Source organism: Euleptes europaea, chromosome 9 (genome assembly GCF_029931775.1).
Source record: "Euleptes europaea isolate rEulEur1 chromosome 9, rEulEur1.hap1, whole genome shotgun sequence".
In the NCBI taxonomy this organism is placed as follows: Eukaryota; Metazoa; Chordata; class Lepidosauria; order Squamata; family Sphaerodactylidae; genus Euleptes; species Euleptes europaea.
Window position 1 is genome coordinate 13,950,449 of NC_079320.1, and position 13,971 is coordinate 13,964,419.

Sequence of the window (13,971 nt, forward strand, 5' to 3'; positions counted from 1 at the left end):
GCTCTTCTACCGCAGACCAACATGGCTACCCTCCTGAAACTATGTTCATCCAGACTGTATCAGATTTTCAGATGCCAATACCAAGACTGCATTTGCAGTCTCCAAGTTACAACAGGAACGTGGAACAGCAATCAGGAACATTAATGCGCTCCGACAATCAGCACTTTCCCTCTCAAAATGCTGCATCTACAATTTGATTATTAAAGAAATTAGTTGAAAAGATAAGCCTGATACCCCCATTTGTGTACAACAGGATTCGTGTTACTTACATGGTATATACACTGCTTGAAAACTTCCAACATAGTTTGGTCCCAGTTCATAAACTGTGCTAATGCTTGAGGGAGGCAGCACTTCTTCTAAGAAATGAGTTGGCCCCAAACGCCACACCAGAGAGGACAGCTGGCGCTGGGCAGGCGGAGTGCCAATATAGGTGTAAACTGTGCTAACTACTGGTGGGTTAGCACAACTCGAACCGCCGGGGCTACTGTGAATATAGTGAAGCTGTAACAAAGGGGGAGAGGGCTTAGAAAAGTCTGCTTTTTTGCACACATATTATTAACATCTTACCATTTGTACAAGGCAACCAAGGCAGGGTATACATTCTGAGAAATAAATAAAATTAATAAACATCCTACAAAATACAAAATTGTAGTCCGCCTATAATGGGACCATGTCTGCTGATGGCGAGGTAAGCGGCGAACATACCCTTTAGAACACAACTCCTCGCCAAAACAGGCATAACATGAAGTCCAATTAGTCGCTGCCGGGCAGTAAAAAATGGAAATCATCATAGATTGATATAGTCTGTAGGCAATTTCAAGATATGTCCTAATCATCTCATCCAAATAAGCCACAGTGCAGAACTTGAACAAAATCAGAACTCTAGAGAGCTGAGGCAAGTCACGCCCCAGCTGGGCAGGCTAGGTGGTCAGTGGCCAAAGGTAACAGTTTTATGCTGGCAAAAATAAGTCTGCAAAAAAAATTAAAGAGCAAAGGATGAAAGCAAGGTGTGGCTTACTATTTAGTGTATGGGGGGGGGGGTTATAAGGATTAGTATGAGTTTTTTCTCCAAAAATGACTTTGCATCGATATCCTTTATGAAAAGAGCACTATATGCTATGAACACACATAATGATGATTAAAAGTTCAACAAGGCTTTCCATGCCTATGTTTTGCTTAGTGATAGTGCCCAGAATCCAAATGGTTTACTTTAAAGTGAGATCAGGGGCCTGGGCAGGCTCTGTGAGTTTTGGGATGGTTTTCTCCTTTTAAGAGCAAATCCTCCAAACAACTCCCCACTGTTTCAAAAAGGACTTATGACATGGCGTGATGGGTCTGTGTTTAAGAAACATGAGCCCAAAGCCCCTTTTAAACAAGTGTTCCTTTGGACTTGAGCCAGAATAATTATTAAACGAATGGGAGACTTCAGAAACTCAATGGAGAAAAGAACAGGTAAATCTCTGCCCACACAGGTTTTCTTGTTTGCCTGTGTTTCAGCACAAAACCAAAGCAGCAAGTGAAAATGAAAACTTGGTACAATAGCAAAGGGAAATGAAATCAGTTTTGCGTTTCTAATCCAAAAGGGAAAACTTTGCAGATCAACTATAAAGAACTTTTTTCGAATTACAAGTTTTTAAGTATAACTTCGAAGAAAAGCTCCCTCACAAAAATGCTTATATTTTATGCTGTTCAACATGGTGGAGGCCACACTGCCATTTCTCAGCTCAGGATGAGATTCTCCCACCTACCCACCCCAGCTGCCTGCGCCTCACAACCAGCTTCTTGTCTTAAAAAGATGCAGTTCTGCAATTTCACAGAAAAGCCGAGTGGTCACGTTTATAAATATTAGAGTGTTGGTAACTGAACAATAGAAGCTTTTGAGGACACGCAGCACTCAGAAGCAGGATATGGAAAAGAAAAACAGGTTTTGAATCCTTCCTTTATATCCATTTTTAAGACTTTAGCAGACATTTTTTAAAAAGAAAGGTGGATTGTACAGCTCGAGTGTATTTTTTGTCTCTCTCTGCTTCCCTACAAAGAATTTTTCTTCACCTCCCTGCACAAATAAGACTTTAAGCCAACCTGCTTCCTATCCCCACCCCACCCCCACAGCAGCAAAGCATTTATTAAGACATAAAGTTGTGAAAATAAAGCAACGTTCAGTATTATTACTTCGCAGAGGTATCTGCTTCATAAATAAACAACGCTGGGCTTTATTCTTTGCAAGACTTTTGCTGTAGAACAGAACACTCTCTACCCACTAGGGCAATTCAGATGAAGTGTGGTAAACTCCTCCCAACTACGATTACAAATTTCTAGATAATGTATCCCATAAGGGTCGCACTGGACTATAGTGTCCACATCACGCGAAGTGATGGTATCGCTCTACTCTGCTCGGGTTAGACCTCACCTAGAGTACTGTGTGTTCCGTTTTGGGCACCGCAATTTAAGAAGGATGTAGACAAGCTGGAACATGTCCAGAGGAGGGCGACAAACATGGTGAGGGGGGTCTGGAGACCAAGCCCTATGAGGAAAGGTTGAAGGAGCTGGGTATGTTTAGCCTGAAGAAGAGAAAACTGAGAGGGGATATGATAACCATCTTCAAGTACTTGAAGGGCTGACATATAGAGGATGGTGCCGAGTTGTTTTCTGTTGCCCAGTAAGGTTGGACCAGTACCCATGGGTTGAAATTAATTCAAAAGAGTTTCCGTCTAGACATTAGGAAGAGTTTCCGTCTAGACATTAGGAAGAATTTTCTAACAGAGTGGTTCCTCAGTGGAACAGGCTTCCTCGGGAGGTGGTAAGCGCTCCTTCCCTGGAGGTTTTTAAGAAGAGGTTATATGGCCATCTGTCAGCCATGCCAATAAAGGTTATCTGATTCTGATTCTGTCAGCAATGCTGATGCTATGACCTTAGGCAGATCATGAGAGGGAGGGCATCTTGGCCATCTTCTGGACATGGAGTAGGGGTCACTGGGGGTGTGTGGGGGAGGTAGTTGTGAATTTTGTGCAGTGTGCAGGAGGTTGGATTAGATGACCCTGGTGGTCCCTTACAACTCTATGATTCTATCTTTTGCTTCCAATTTGGATTTTTTTAAAAAGTAAATATTTTAATACACCTCACATTTACTTCCATCGAGAAATGTGTAAAAATGTCTAAAAATCATGGAATCAGAGATGGAAGGAGCCATACAGGCCATCTAGTCCAACCCCCTCGTCAATGCAGGATCAGCCTAAAGCAGCTGCTTGAAGACTGCCAGTGAGGGGGACCTCACCACCTCCCTAGGCAGCTGATTCCACTGCTGAACTACTCTTACTGTAAAAAAATAAAATCCCAAATATCCAGCCACTACCTTTCTACCCATAATTGAAACCCATTATTGTGAGTCCTATCCTCTGCTGCCAACAGGAACAGCTCCCTGCCCTCCTCTAAGTGACAGCCCTTCAAATACGTAAAGAGAGCAATCATGTCCCCCCTCGACCTCCTCTTTTCCAGACTGAACGCTCCCATGTCCCGCTGGTTTGACTTCAGTCCAAACATATGGCCAGACAAAACAGTTCTCAAATTCCATCCCATCTGGGTGCCATGTTGGAAGACAGTCCACAAAAGTTACTAGCCTACAAAACATTTTCAAGATTACAGTCCACCGCTCCTAAGCACTACACCAGAGTGTTTTTTTTTTTAATTTTATTTTGCTTAAAGGGAATACAGAAAAGAGGGGAAGGGACCAGAGTGTTTTGAAACAATATAACGTGCTGTTCAGCTGGGCAAGGGGATATTATACTATTAACATCATAAAGGATAGGTATGGGTCTCTCCCACTTTCAGCTAATTGGTTTAAAGAAGTAACCACTCACAAACAAACAAAAAATATCCCCTGATTTTTACAGAAACATGATAACCATTTGAGTACCTAATAGCTCGGCCAAGGGACACACCATCTTGCCCAAATGCACGAGTCCCAATTTGAAATATTTTATCTAAAGGACATCTTCTACCCAGCTTTACCATTTGCGTTTCTTATTACTGCGTCTAAATGTCAGGCAAGCGAGACTGTATTATGCTGGGTAACGCTCTGCTAGCTCATGTTCTTTTCTTAATGCCCTGTCTAAGCTAGAGAACTGTGTTTATGGCTGTGGGTGCTTCACCATGCTTGGGATTGCAAGGGACGGAACAACCTCTCTGCTAACCTCCTGATGCATGTGATACAAGGCTAGGTATCCAAAGGTATCCAAAGGTAGGCAGCCTTTGAAAAAGCTACAAAACTACTGCCACAGAGCCCTTATTTCTAAAATGCTTGGATAGACAAGAGACTTTTGGCAGCAGACACAATAACCCGGGTTTGATCTCCAGACAGAGATCCTTGTAGGGACTAGCATCAGGATTTGGTCAGTCATGGTGAGGTATTATATAGGCTGCCCTCCCTCCACTCCTGTTCAGGTTACAGGTACCTGTGCAGCAACAGCAAGGCAAGTATTCGAAGTATTCCACACCTGGCCTGAGTTTTCGCCAGCTACTTTCCTATGATCCTTCCAGCCAATCAATTTGGGAACTCGCAGGGACTTGCAGGGTGAATTTCCCTCTCGCCCACTATTTCTTCTTTCCCTTCTTCACATGAACACATGAAGCTGCTTTATACTGAATCAGACCCTTAATCCACCAAAGAAGAAGAGTCTTTTTTTTATATGCCAACTTTCTCTACCACTTAAGGGAGAATCAAACCAGATTACAATCACCTTCCCTTCCCCTCCCCACAACAGACACCCTGTGAGGTAGGCAAGGCTGAGAGTGTGACTAGTCCAAGGTCACCCAGCAGGCGTCATGTGTAGGAGCGGGGAAACCAACCCGGTTCACCAGATCAGAGTCCACCGCTCCAAACTACCGCTCTTAACCACTACACCACGCTGGCTCAGTATTATCTACTCAGACTGGTAGCAGCTTTCCAGGGTCTTTCACATCACCTACTTGCTTGGTTTCTTTAATTGGAGATACTGGGGACTGAACCTGGGACCTTCTACATGCCAAGCAGATGCTCTCCCACTGAGCCACAGCCCCTCCCCTCGAAAGCCCCGTCTCTCCCCATTCCCTGCCCCCCTTCCATCCAATCCTCCAGTCAACCTATCCTTATCTTCTCCCCATTTTCAGTTGTCCACCCTACCGTTGGCACCCTCTACCCAGGAAAACTGGCCCAGCAGTCTGCACACATCATGCAGGGATGGCAGTTCTGCAGTCCAGTTTGGAGAGACGCCCCTACTTTCCATGAACATTTCACCATCAGCTGGAAGCCACTGTGTGATTAAATTTAAAGCCCTCTGGATTTGTATCAGCCCAAAACCTTGACAAACTGTAAAATATTGATTCTCCTCTCCATCCTTGCCAGTAGCATGAACTTTCATGCTGTGCGGAGCAGCAGCAGCCTTTCTGTGACCAAACAATTCAGCTGAGAAACAAATGGTTCCACCTTCCCCACACATACAAAACAATACTGAAGAGCGTACCGTTTTGAAAAAGTTAGTACCTCAGGCAGCTGCCCAGTTTGCCTCAATGGCTAGGGCAATGGGACAATTAGCAACTTGCTTATCTGTATTAAAATGCTTATGTTTGCCACGAGGTGTTCAAAATCCTAGAGACCAGGGAATTCCATACAGCCAAAAAGCAATGCACAGGCTGTAGGTAAGAAATATAAAACTTTTATTATCCTACACTAACCATAAAATTAAAACCATTTGTCCAAGTTTCAGTATATATGTGGCCTTAGAAATGCAAATTTAATCTTAAAATCAATATTCCGCAGAGTCTGTACACTGATTTTAAGGAATTAGACTGGAGGGTCAATTACACTGGCACTGATAATTGTATCATTCAGTTCTGTAATTCAGGCCCATAAGAACATAAGAAAGGCCCTGCTGGATCAGACCAAGGCCCATCAAGTCCAGCAGTCTGTTCACACAGTGGCCAACCAGGTGCCTCTAGGAAGCCACTAACAAGGCCCAGATTTTTTCCAGAGCATTTTCTAATTTTGAAATCCAGTTCTTATTATATTTTACATATATTGTGTATGTCATATATATATATCGTTGCATATTGCTTCTATTCTATTGTGTAATAAAATATTTTAAAAAGAAAAAGTTAAGAATACACAGCCTACACATGGTGCTTCGGAGTTCTCGAACGCACTAGCTCAGTAAGAATTAAAACATTCAGCATACCTTGACCGTGTTAATGAGCTGCCCGTCAATGTAGAGGGCAGCAGTGCTGTTTTTCAACATGCCTTTGCTCATCACCAGAACCATGTGGTGCCACTGGCCTTCAATGATGTGTTCACCGCAACGAAACCGAGCGCAGCAAGGGAGAATTTCGTAGCAGGAGGATTCTTCGCTGAAATCGTCAACTGAGGACAAAAAAAAAAAAGCATTAGTGTGGGAGATCCGGATGCCTCATGCATAAATATACTCCATGGAATTGACTGTGGGGCAGGAACTAGTTCATCTTCAAGTACTTGAAGGGCTGTCATGTAGAGGAGGGTACCGAGTTGTTCTCTGTTGCCCCAGAAGGTCGGACCAGAACCAATGGGTTGAAATTAAATCAAAAGAGTTTCCGTCTAGACATCAGGAAGAATTTTCTAACAGTTAGAGCAGTTCCTCAGAGGAACAGGCTTCCTCGAGAGGTGGTAAGCGCTCCTTTTCTGGAGGTTTTTAAGCAGAGGCTAGATGGCCATCTGTCAGCAATGCTGATTCTGTGACCTTAGGCAGATCATGAGAGGGAGGGCATCTTGGCCATCTTCTGGGCATGAAGTAGGGGTCACTGGGGGTGTGGGGGGAGGTAGTTTGGAATTTCCTGCATTGCGCTGGGGGTTGGACTAGATTACCCTGGTGACCCCTTCCAAATCTATTATTCTAGTTCTGCATCATCTGCACTTTGCATCAGGAGCAATCAGATATACAGCACACGGACAACAACAGACTAGCCTCAAGGATATCAAGACGTAATAGAGAAATCTCATGAACACATGAAGCTGCCTTATACTGAATCAGACCCTTGGTCCATCGAAGTCAGTGCTGTCTACTCAGACTGGCAGCAGCTCTCCAGGGTCTCAGGCAGAGGTCTTTCACATCACTTACTTGCCTAGTCCCTTTAACTGGAGAAGCCGGGGATCGAACCTGGGACCTTCTGCATGCCAAGTAGATGCTCTCTCACTGAGCTACAGCCCCTCCCCAACACAGAACAAAATTTTAAGGTATTAAAACTTTCACATTAAGTACACTGGCACACCGTAACAGACTGAGTCTATACTGCTGAGGTTTGGTGTACATTTAGAACATTAAACCACAACCCCCCTAAAGTTACAGGAAAGTTAAAGAATATCAGTTTTCATTTACTATGTAAATCATTTGGTGCTAGAATACAGTAGTAAAAGCTTTCTCTAAAAACACCTGTCACGTTTCCAAAGAATGTATGCAATACAGCATGAGGAATACCATAGTTCTGAAGTAGCTCTTCCTTAGTTGATACAATCAGTGACCGGTCTTTTGCAGAGAGAACTATGGCAAGGCACACGTAGTGCTGCTCTGAGCTGTTTGCTCGTCTCACAACTGTAAGAAGCCTGACGGGATGATGATTTGGGGATGTGCTAAAATGTTCTATGCAAAACCAGCTGGAATAGCTCAGCCCAGATGGCGGCGGGAAAAGCCTCTCTCCTATAAAGGGGAATAAAACACACGCAACACTTCAACTTGGATATGAAGGCTGACATAATTATTGTTTGTGCAGTTTCTTCCTTAACTGTCTACTTTAACATAGCAAGACATTAACACTGCTTATTGTTACCATACGTATATGAAATAAAGTATTAAAACACCTTCCTCCCACCACCACCCCATCCACCCCAGTCTGGTTAAAAAACTGATGAAATCTTGTTTTTAATGGGAACTAACTCTTCTGCTTCTTTCTGTGTTCATGTTAACCATGGCCTTTCATCTGATAGAGAATGGCAGCACTAGCAGCAAAAAAAAATTAGGGAATTCATCGTATTTGCCTTTCTTGTGCAATGGTGTACATTTCTAGATCTTGCAAGAGGACTAGTGTGTTTGCACCAGTTAAAACAAAAGTGAACGGAACCTTTTAAGCACAGATTTATTTTCAGAAGAGGCCAAAAGCATTAAACCCATCTGACATGGCTAAGCTGAAGGACTTACCAGTCCCAATTCCACTGACCACTGTGCCGTCTGTAAGACCTGTCGTAACAACGTTGTTGGTTGGTGCATTGTGAGGTGCCAAACTTGGCAAGAACAGACAACTGTTAAACAGAGAAAAAATTCATTAGAAGTTAACAGTTCTGTAACTGAACATGATTTGGCAAGACGATAAACACCACTCAAAGCAAGCGAGCCCGAACGCCTGCTTCTTCCGTGTTAACTTTTTAGAGTAAAGGTGTGAAATTTGAATCAGGAATTATAATTTTTTTTTTTACAAGAGCCAGCCATATCTCACAGCAAGCAGTGCATGACCTAGCCTTGTCTCAGCTGTCTACACGAACCTGCGATTCCTAAAATGCCTGAAGCGCATGTCGGAAGAGATCTGTGAATCTGCATCTCTAGCGGAAAAGGGGCCTGTGTTATTACAAGTACTCTTTGGAGCATGGCTGCGCCAAGAACACAAGCACTGGAAGGGGGCACTGCAGGCTGACAGACACGACCCTCAGCATCAACGGCAGGGGCAGTCTGGGAGGCACCAGGGATTTCATGGGGCACTAAGGAGAGCCAGCATGGTGTAGTGGTTAAGAGAGGTGGACTCTAATCTGGAGAACCGGGTTTGATTCCCCATTCCTCCACATGAGCGGCAGAGGCTAATCTGGTGAGCTGGATTTGTTTCCCCTCTCCTACACATGAAGCCAGCTGGGTGACCTTGGGCTAGTCACAGCTCTCTCAGCCCCACCTACCTCACAGGGTGTCTGTTGTGGGGAGGGGAAGGGGATTGTAAGCCAGTTTGATTCTTCCTTAAGTGGTAGAGAAAGTCGGCATATAAAAACCAACTCTTCTTCTTCTTCTAAGGATAGGTACAGGCAGGTGAGGCATAAGCAGGAATTTCAGAAGAATCCTCTTCGCTGTCTCGCAGATGGGGGCCTGCAAAGTTGCTTTTATGCATGGAGTCCAAAATAATTTTTTCACAGCTTCCATCTCTCCTCCACCTGTGTGTGTGTGTGGTGGCAACCCTCATATTCGCTAATATTTCTTAGGATTCCAGAAGCAGAGTTTTGGGCTCCCCAGGGATTTGTGTCAAGGACTGTGCTGCTGCTACACAATGCTAGCTTCTAGCATTAGCCCCTTCAACCAACTCTTCCTACGTTCACAACGTGGTAACACTTCACTGGGAAGGAAGGAACCTTTTAAAAAAAACAGGGGAGGGGGGGCAATGTCACCCACACACACCCTATCTACTTAGTCCATACTTGTCTTTGAGGATAATTCACAGTGTTAGTCTGTCTGCAGTAGTAGAAAAGAGCAAGAGTCCAGTAGCACCTTGAAGACTAACAAAAATATTTTCTGGCAGGGTATGAGCTTTCGTGAGCCACAGCTCACTTCTTCAGATACAGCTAGAATGTGAATTCACATTCTAGCTGTATCTGAATAAGTGAGCTGTGGCTCACGAAAGCTCATACCCTGCCAGAAAATATTTTTGTTAGTCTTTAAGGTGCTACTGGACTCTTGTCTTTGAGGAACCAGTGATCTATCAGGGCAGGCGTCCAAGGCGCAATTAATTGTTTTACAATCAAAGTGGTGCATTAGTAATTAGAAACATCCCTTTGAAACAAAAAAAATGAAGAAGATATGAGCCTTAGCAAAGACCTTACCCGAACCCTTCAAGAGACGTGTCAAATTCAATAAATGCTGGAGTAACTGACGATCCATGAAGCCTAATATCATGTGGGGTTGTCATGGAGACCAAACACTTCACTCTTGTCAGGGGCACTGTGCTTCCTTCTGCTGGTTTCAAAAGGCTTTTGCTTATCCTGTAGTGATTATCTTCATGTAAGCTGAACACACAGTCAGTACCCAGACCTTCCATTGATGTAACCATGCTATCTACAGTAGAAGCCGAGAAACAAAACAAGATTTTTTCAGATTAGTAGATTCATCACATCACACTGCTTATCGCCATGTTGGAACCCCAATGCAAAGAAAGGCCAAAAGCATTTTTTTATTTCTTCCTATAAGTCAGTTTCAGGTAGCCAGCTCAAGGTCGACTCAGCCTTCCATCCTTCCGAGGTCAGTAAAATGAGTACCCAGTTTGCTGGGGGTAAAGGGGAGATGACTGGGGAAGGCACTGGCAAACCACCCCGCAAACAAAGTCTGCCTTGGAAACGTCGGGATGTGACATCACCCCATGGGTCAGGAATGACCCGGTGCTTGCACAGGGGACGTTTACCTTTTACCTATAACATCCCAAAATTTAAGAGAATCGGATTTAATTCACAGGATGAGGCTGCTAGCAAGCCTGATGCAAACGCTGTACAATACTAAGATCATGGCTTTCGTTTCCTGCAAGCTTCTTTTAATGAAGCAGTATCCAGATTAAAAACAACTGCTTGTATCCAGATTTAAACAACTGCTTGTGAAATCAGCCCCACAAAACTAAAAGGAGTTTCATTCACACAAACACAAAAGATTCTAAATACAGTGACAAACAGCACAATCTTTTTTAAATGGAAGTATTCAAAGTTAAACCAGCCAAGTCCCAACCAAGTCAATACAGTACAACAAACTGGAATTCTGCAATGCTGGCTTGGCTGCGAACTGAGTTCAAAAGGAAAAATCTGGCTCCCTTTGTTTCGATTCAAGTTAAGCACAGTCAATTCTTAATGGATTTAATATCAGTAAAACAAATCTGAACGCTGAAAACAGGGTAGCCTCTAGTCTAGATATTACCTTCAAACAAAAAGTATACAGTTCTGTATGCAAGGCATGATTTTACCATATAAACTTGCTGGTTTCCAGTCAGCAGGAGACAAAAAGGAACTGTGCTCTAAATTCAAATGGAAAAAGGACTCAGAGGTATTTCCATGGTATTACTTACTATTCCTCAGCAGCATTAAGGCAGTGGGCCAGTGCAGACAGAATACAGCCCATCCCTTAACCATGATTAAGGAGGCAAGTTTACACTTCAAGCCCCCCTCCTTCTCAAGCTTGAATTCCCCCAAATTGTTTTTTATCTTTTTCGATGTGTATTTTAAGGTAAATGTAATTCTCTGTGAAAGTACCGGGTCAGTACCGAACCATGGGATGACGCCACATCCCGACGTTTACTAGGCAGACTATGTTTACGGGGTGGTTTGCCAGTGCCTTCCCCAGTCGTCTACACTTCACCCCCAGCAAGCTAGGGACTCATTTGCTGGCTACTTGAAACCGGCTTCCGTCGGGATTGAACTCAGGTCACGAGTAGAGCTTTTGACTGCAGTCCTGCAGCTCACCGCTCTGTGCCACCGGGCTCACGTGCCTTTTAGCTTGGTTTTAATGAAGTGTTTGTGTTTGGTTTTAATGGTTTTTAAGCCATGCTTTATTATGTATGTTTTTAATTTGTTAGCCACCTGATGAGGACAGAAAGGCAGGGCATAAATTTTGGAAATGAAAAAATAAAATAAACAACCTGTTTCAAACACCTGAACACTTACTTCTCATCTCTGGCTCATAACTTAATGAGCTTGGCTTATGCACTCTGTATCGTTTCAACAGCTTTTTGTCCCAGGCTCCACAATTCAGAGGATTTCCCAAACGTAAAAATTCCCTGTTAAAAGAAGAGAGTGACAGAAAGAGAGAGATGGAAAGACAGGCTTCAAGATAGTTTGCATTTCCTTTTAGACAGGTATGTGAAATCAAATACATATGCCTTCTCAGAATGCATTCAATTAACTGGTTCAGGAAGTAAAACAAAATACGAAGGAAACCTCATTTAAATATAAATCAGCCTTTCTAAAACTGTTTGGTTGCATAGGATATCAACAGCTAGTGTTTACATGAAGTCTTATTACTAAGCTTGTTTTTTCTCTAACAAGAACAGACTACCAAGAGTGGTGAAACGTCAGCCATTTACATCTGCTTGGCAAGGGTCCAGTCGATTTCAGGGATCATCTAGGACTCTATCCTAAGACAACTTACCCCTTTCTAAGTGCACTGACATCAGAGGGCTTAGAAGGAAGCAACTCCTGCTTAGGAGTGCACAATAAGCCTACTGACCTAGTTATATATGAACGTTAGGAAAATGTACGAGGTGTAGAAACAGATGAGAATATACAGACGAGACCACCAAGTGCTGGATTTCAAAATACTATGAATTCAGACCAGCCAGCCAGTTATTAGAAACACAGCAGTGTACAAGTTCTTTTTAAGACTCCCAAGATTACCAGCTTTTTCATTTCCATTTCTACAAGCATGTTTTTTGGCTCACATTAGCAGGAGTCTGAATGAATGACGGCAAAATTCTTCAACAGGGCTCTAAACTGCCAATAGCTAAGAAAGGTGTCTAGTCCAATTAAATCTATGATACACTTAAGATAGCAAATAAACAACATGTTTGAGTTTATTTAATTCTTCTCATGTTGCCTATCATTTGCCTATTAATAAAGTAGATAGGTAATCTGCAGATGTACTGGATTCCAAAAGGAAGGAACATGTCTCTACCAACAGGTGGGGGAGCCCCAAAGATGTGCAAAAAAAAGAAAAAAGAAAACTCAATGAAGAGAAGAAGCTTCCTTATACTGAATCAGACCATTGGACCATCAAGGTCAGCATTGTCTACTCAGAATAACAGCAGTTCTCCAGGGTATCAGATGGAGATACTTCATATTATTGACTACGTGATCATTAACTGGAGGTGCCAGGGATTGAACCTGGGACCTTCAGCATGCCAAGCAGATGCTCTACCCACTAAGCCACAGGCCCTCCCCTAAGAACACAAAGAAAACCAGTGGGGAAGAGGGAACAGGAAGAATGGAAAGCAAGCCAAGCAAGCTTTTTGGCCCTCCAGTCCCAGGAAATACAGCCAGCTTGCCTACTCCACCCTTGCCAAACAGATGGAACAATGAGATATTAGAGGTTTTTAAAGGGTTCCATGAGCATGTGGGAGAAACAACACGATCACAACCAGACTGTAAGGTTATCCGTAAAACACTGCTTCTATGCCCACACGCCACTAGCTCGATCAGGGCAAATCAAAGTGCCTAAGTTGGAACAACAGAACTTAATAAATTATACTAGTTTATTTAAAATGAGAGTGTATACGGTTTAGAGAGACTAATAAAAAAGTTTACATGTAAATTTACAGTCAAATCCATTATATGGTTACTCAGAATGAAGTCTGAGTTCAACGAACCTATGCTCAAGAAAGTGTGAAAAACACCGGTCAGTACCGTGCTAGGCATGTCTACTTGAAAGTAAATTTCACTGTCACCAACAGGGTTTAAAGGCATTTTTGTGTTGTGCAACAAAATGATGCCACTCCTTCATTTCATGGAACCTCCCAACATTATGTGATTTGACCCAGCCCCCACGGCAGCCATTTTGCTGTGCTGCCCACCAACTACCTCCTCTCCAAATTCCAAAAGGAGCTGGAGATTTAAGAAAGCTGAGGACCTCCCTGCCTCAGTAGCGTGAGCGACAGGAAACACTCATAAGAAAGGTAGTAAGGTTATGCTCGCCCAACAACACTGATTTCAAACCAATTCATTTTCCTTTTGCTCTAAAGAATTCCAAGCACCCATGCTAGAAGGAGGAGAGGGAGAGGGAGGAGGAGGAGAAGGAGGAGGAGTAGTTGGTTTTTATATGCCGACTTTCTCTACCACTTAATGAAGAATCCAACCAGCTTACAAGCACCTTCCCCTCCCCACAGCAGATACCCTGTGAGGTAGGTGAGGCTGAGAGCTGTCACTAGCCCAAGGTCACCCAGCTGGCTTCATGTGGAGGAGTGGGGAAAGCAACC

At 43.4% G+C, this 13,971-nt stretch overlaps 1 protein-coding gene across 1 annotated transcript in view; it reads right to left on the reverse strand.

Moving 5' to 3' along the window:
- The window catches only part of WDFY3 (WD repeat and FYVE domain containing 3), a 148,917-nt gene that overhangs the window by 92,810 nt on the left and 42,136 nt on the right, over positions 1-13,971 (reverse strand). The window contains exons 15-20 of the mRNA XM_056855997.1: positions 11,669-11,781; positions 9,851-10,082; positions 8,196-8,296; positions 7,479-7,697; positions 6,210-6,391; positions 270-501 (exon numbers count right to left, since the gene is read on the reverse strand). Of these exons, the coding sequence (XP_056711975.1) occupies positions 270-501; positions 6,210-6,391; positions 7,479-7,697; positions 8,196-8,296; positions 9,851-10,082; positions 11,669-11,781 (1,079 nt within the window). The remainder of the gene's footprint in view (positions 1-269; positions 502-6,209; positions 6,392-7,478; positions 7,698-8,195; positions 8,297-9,850; positions 10,083-11,668; positions 11,782-13,971) is intronic.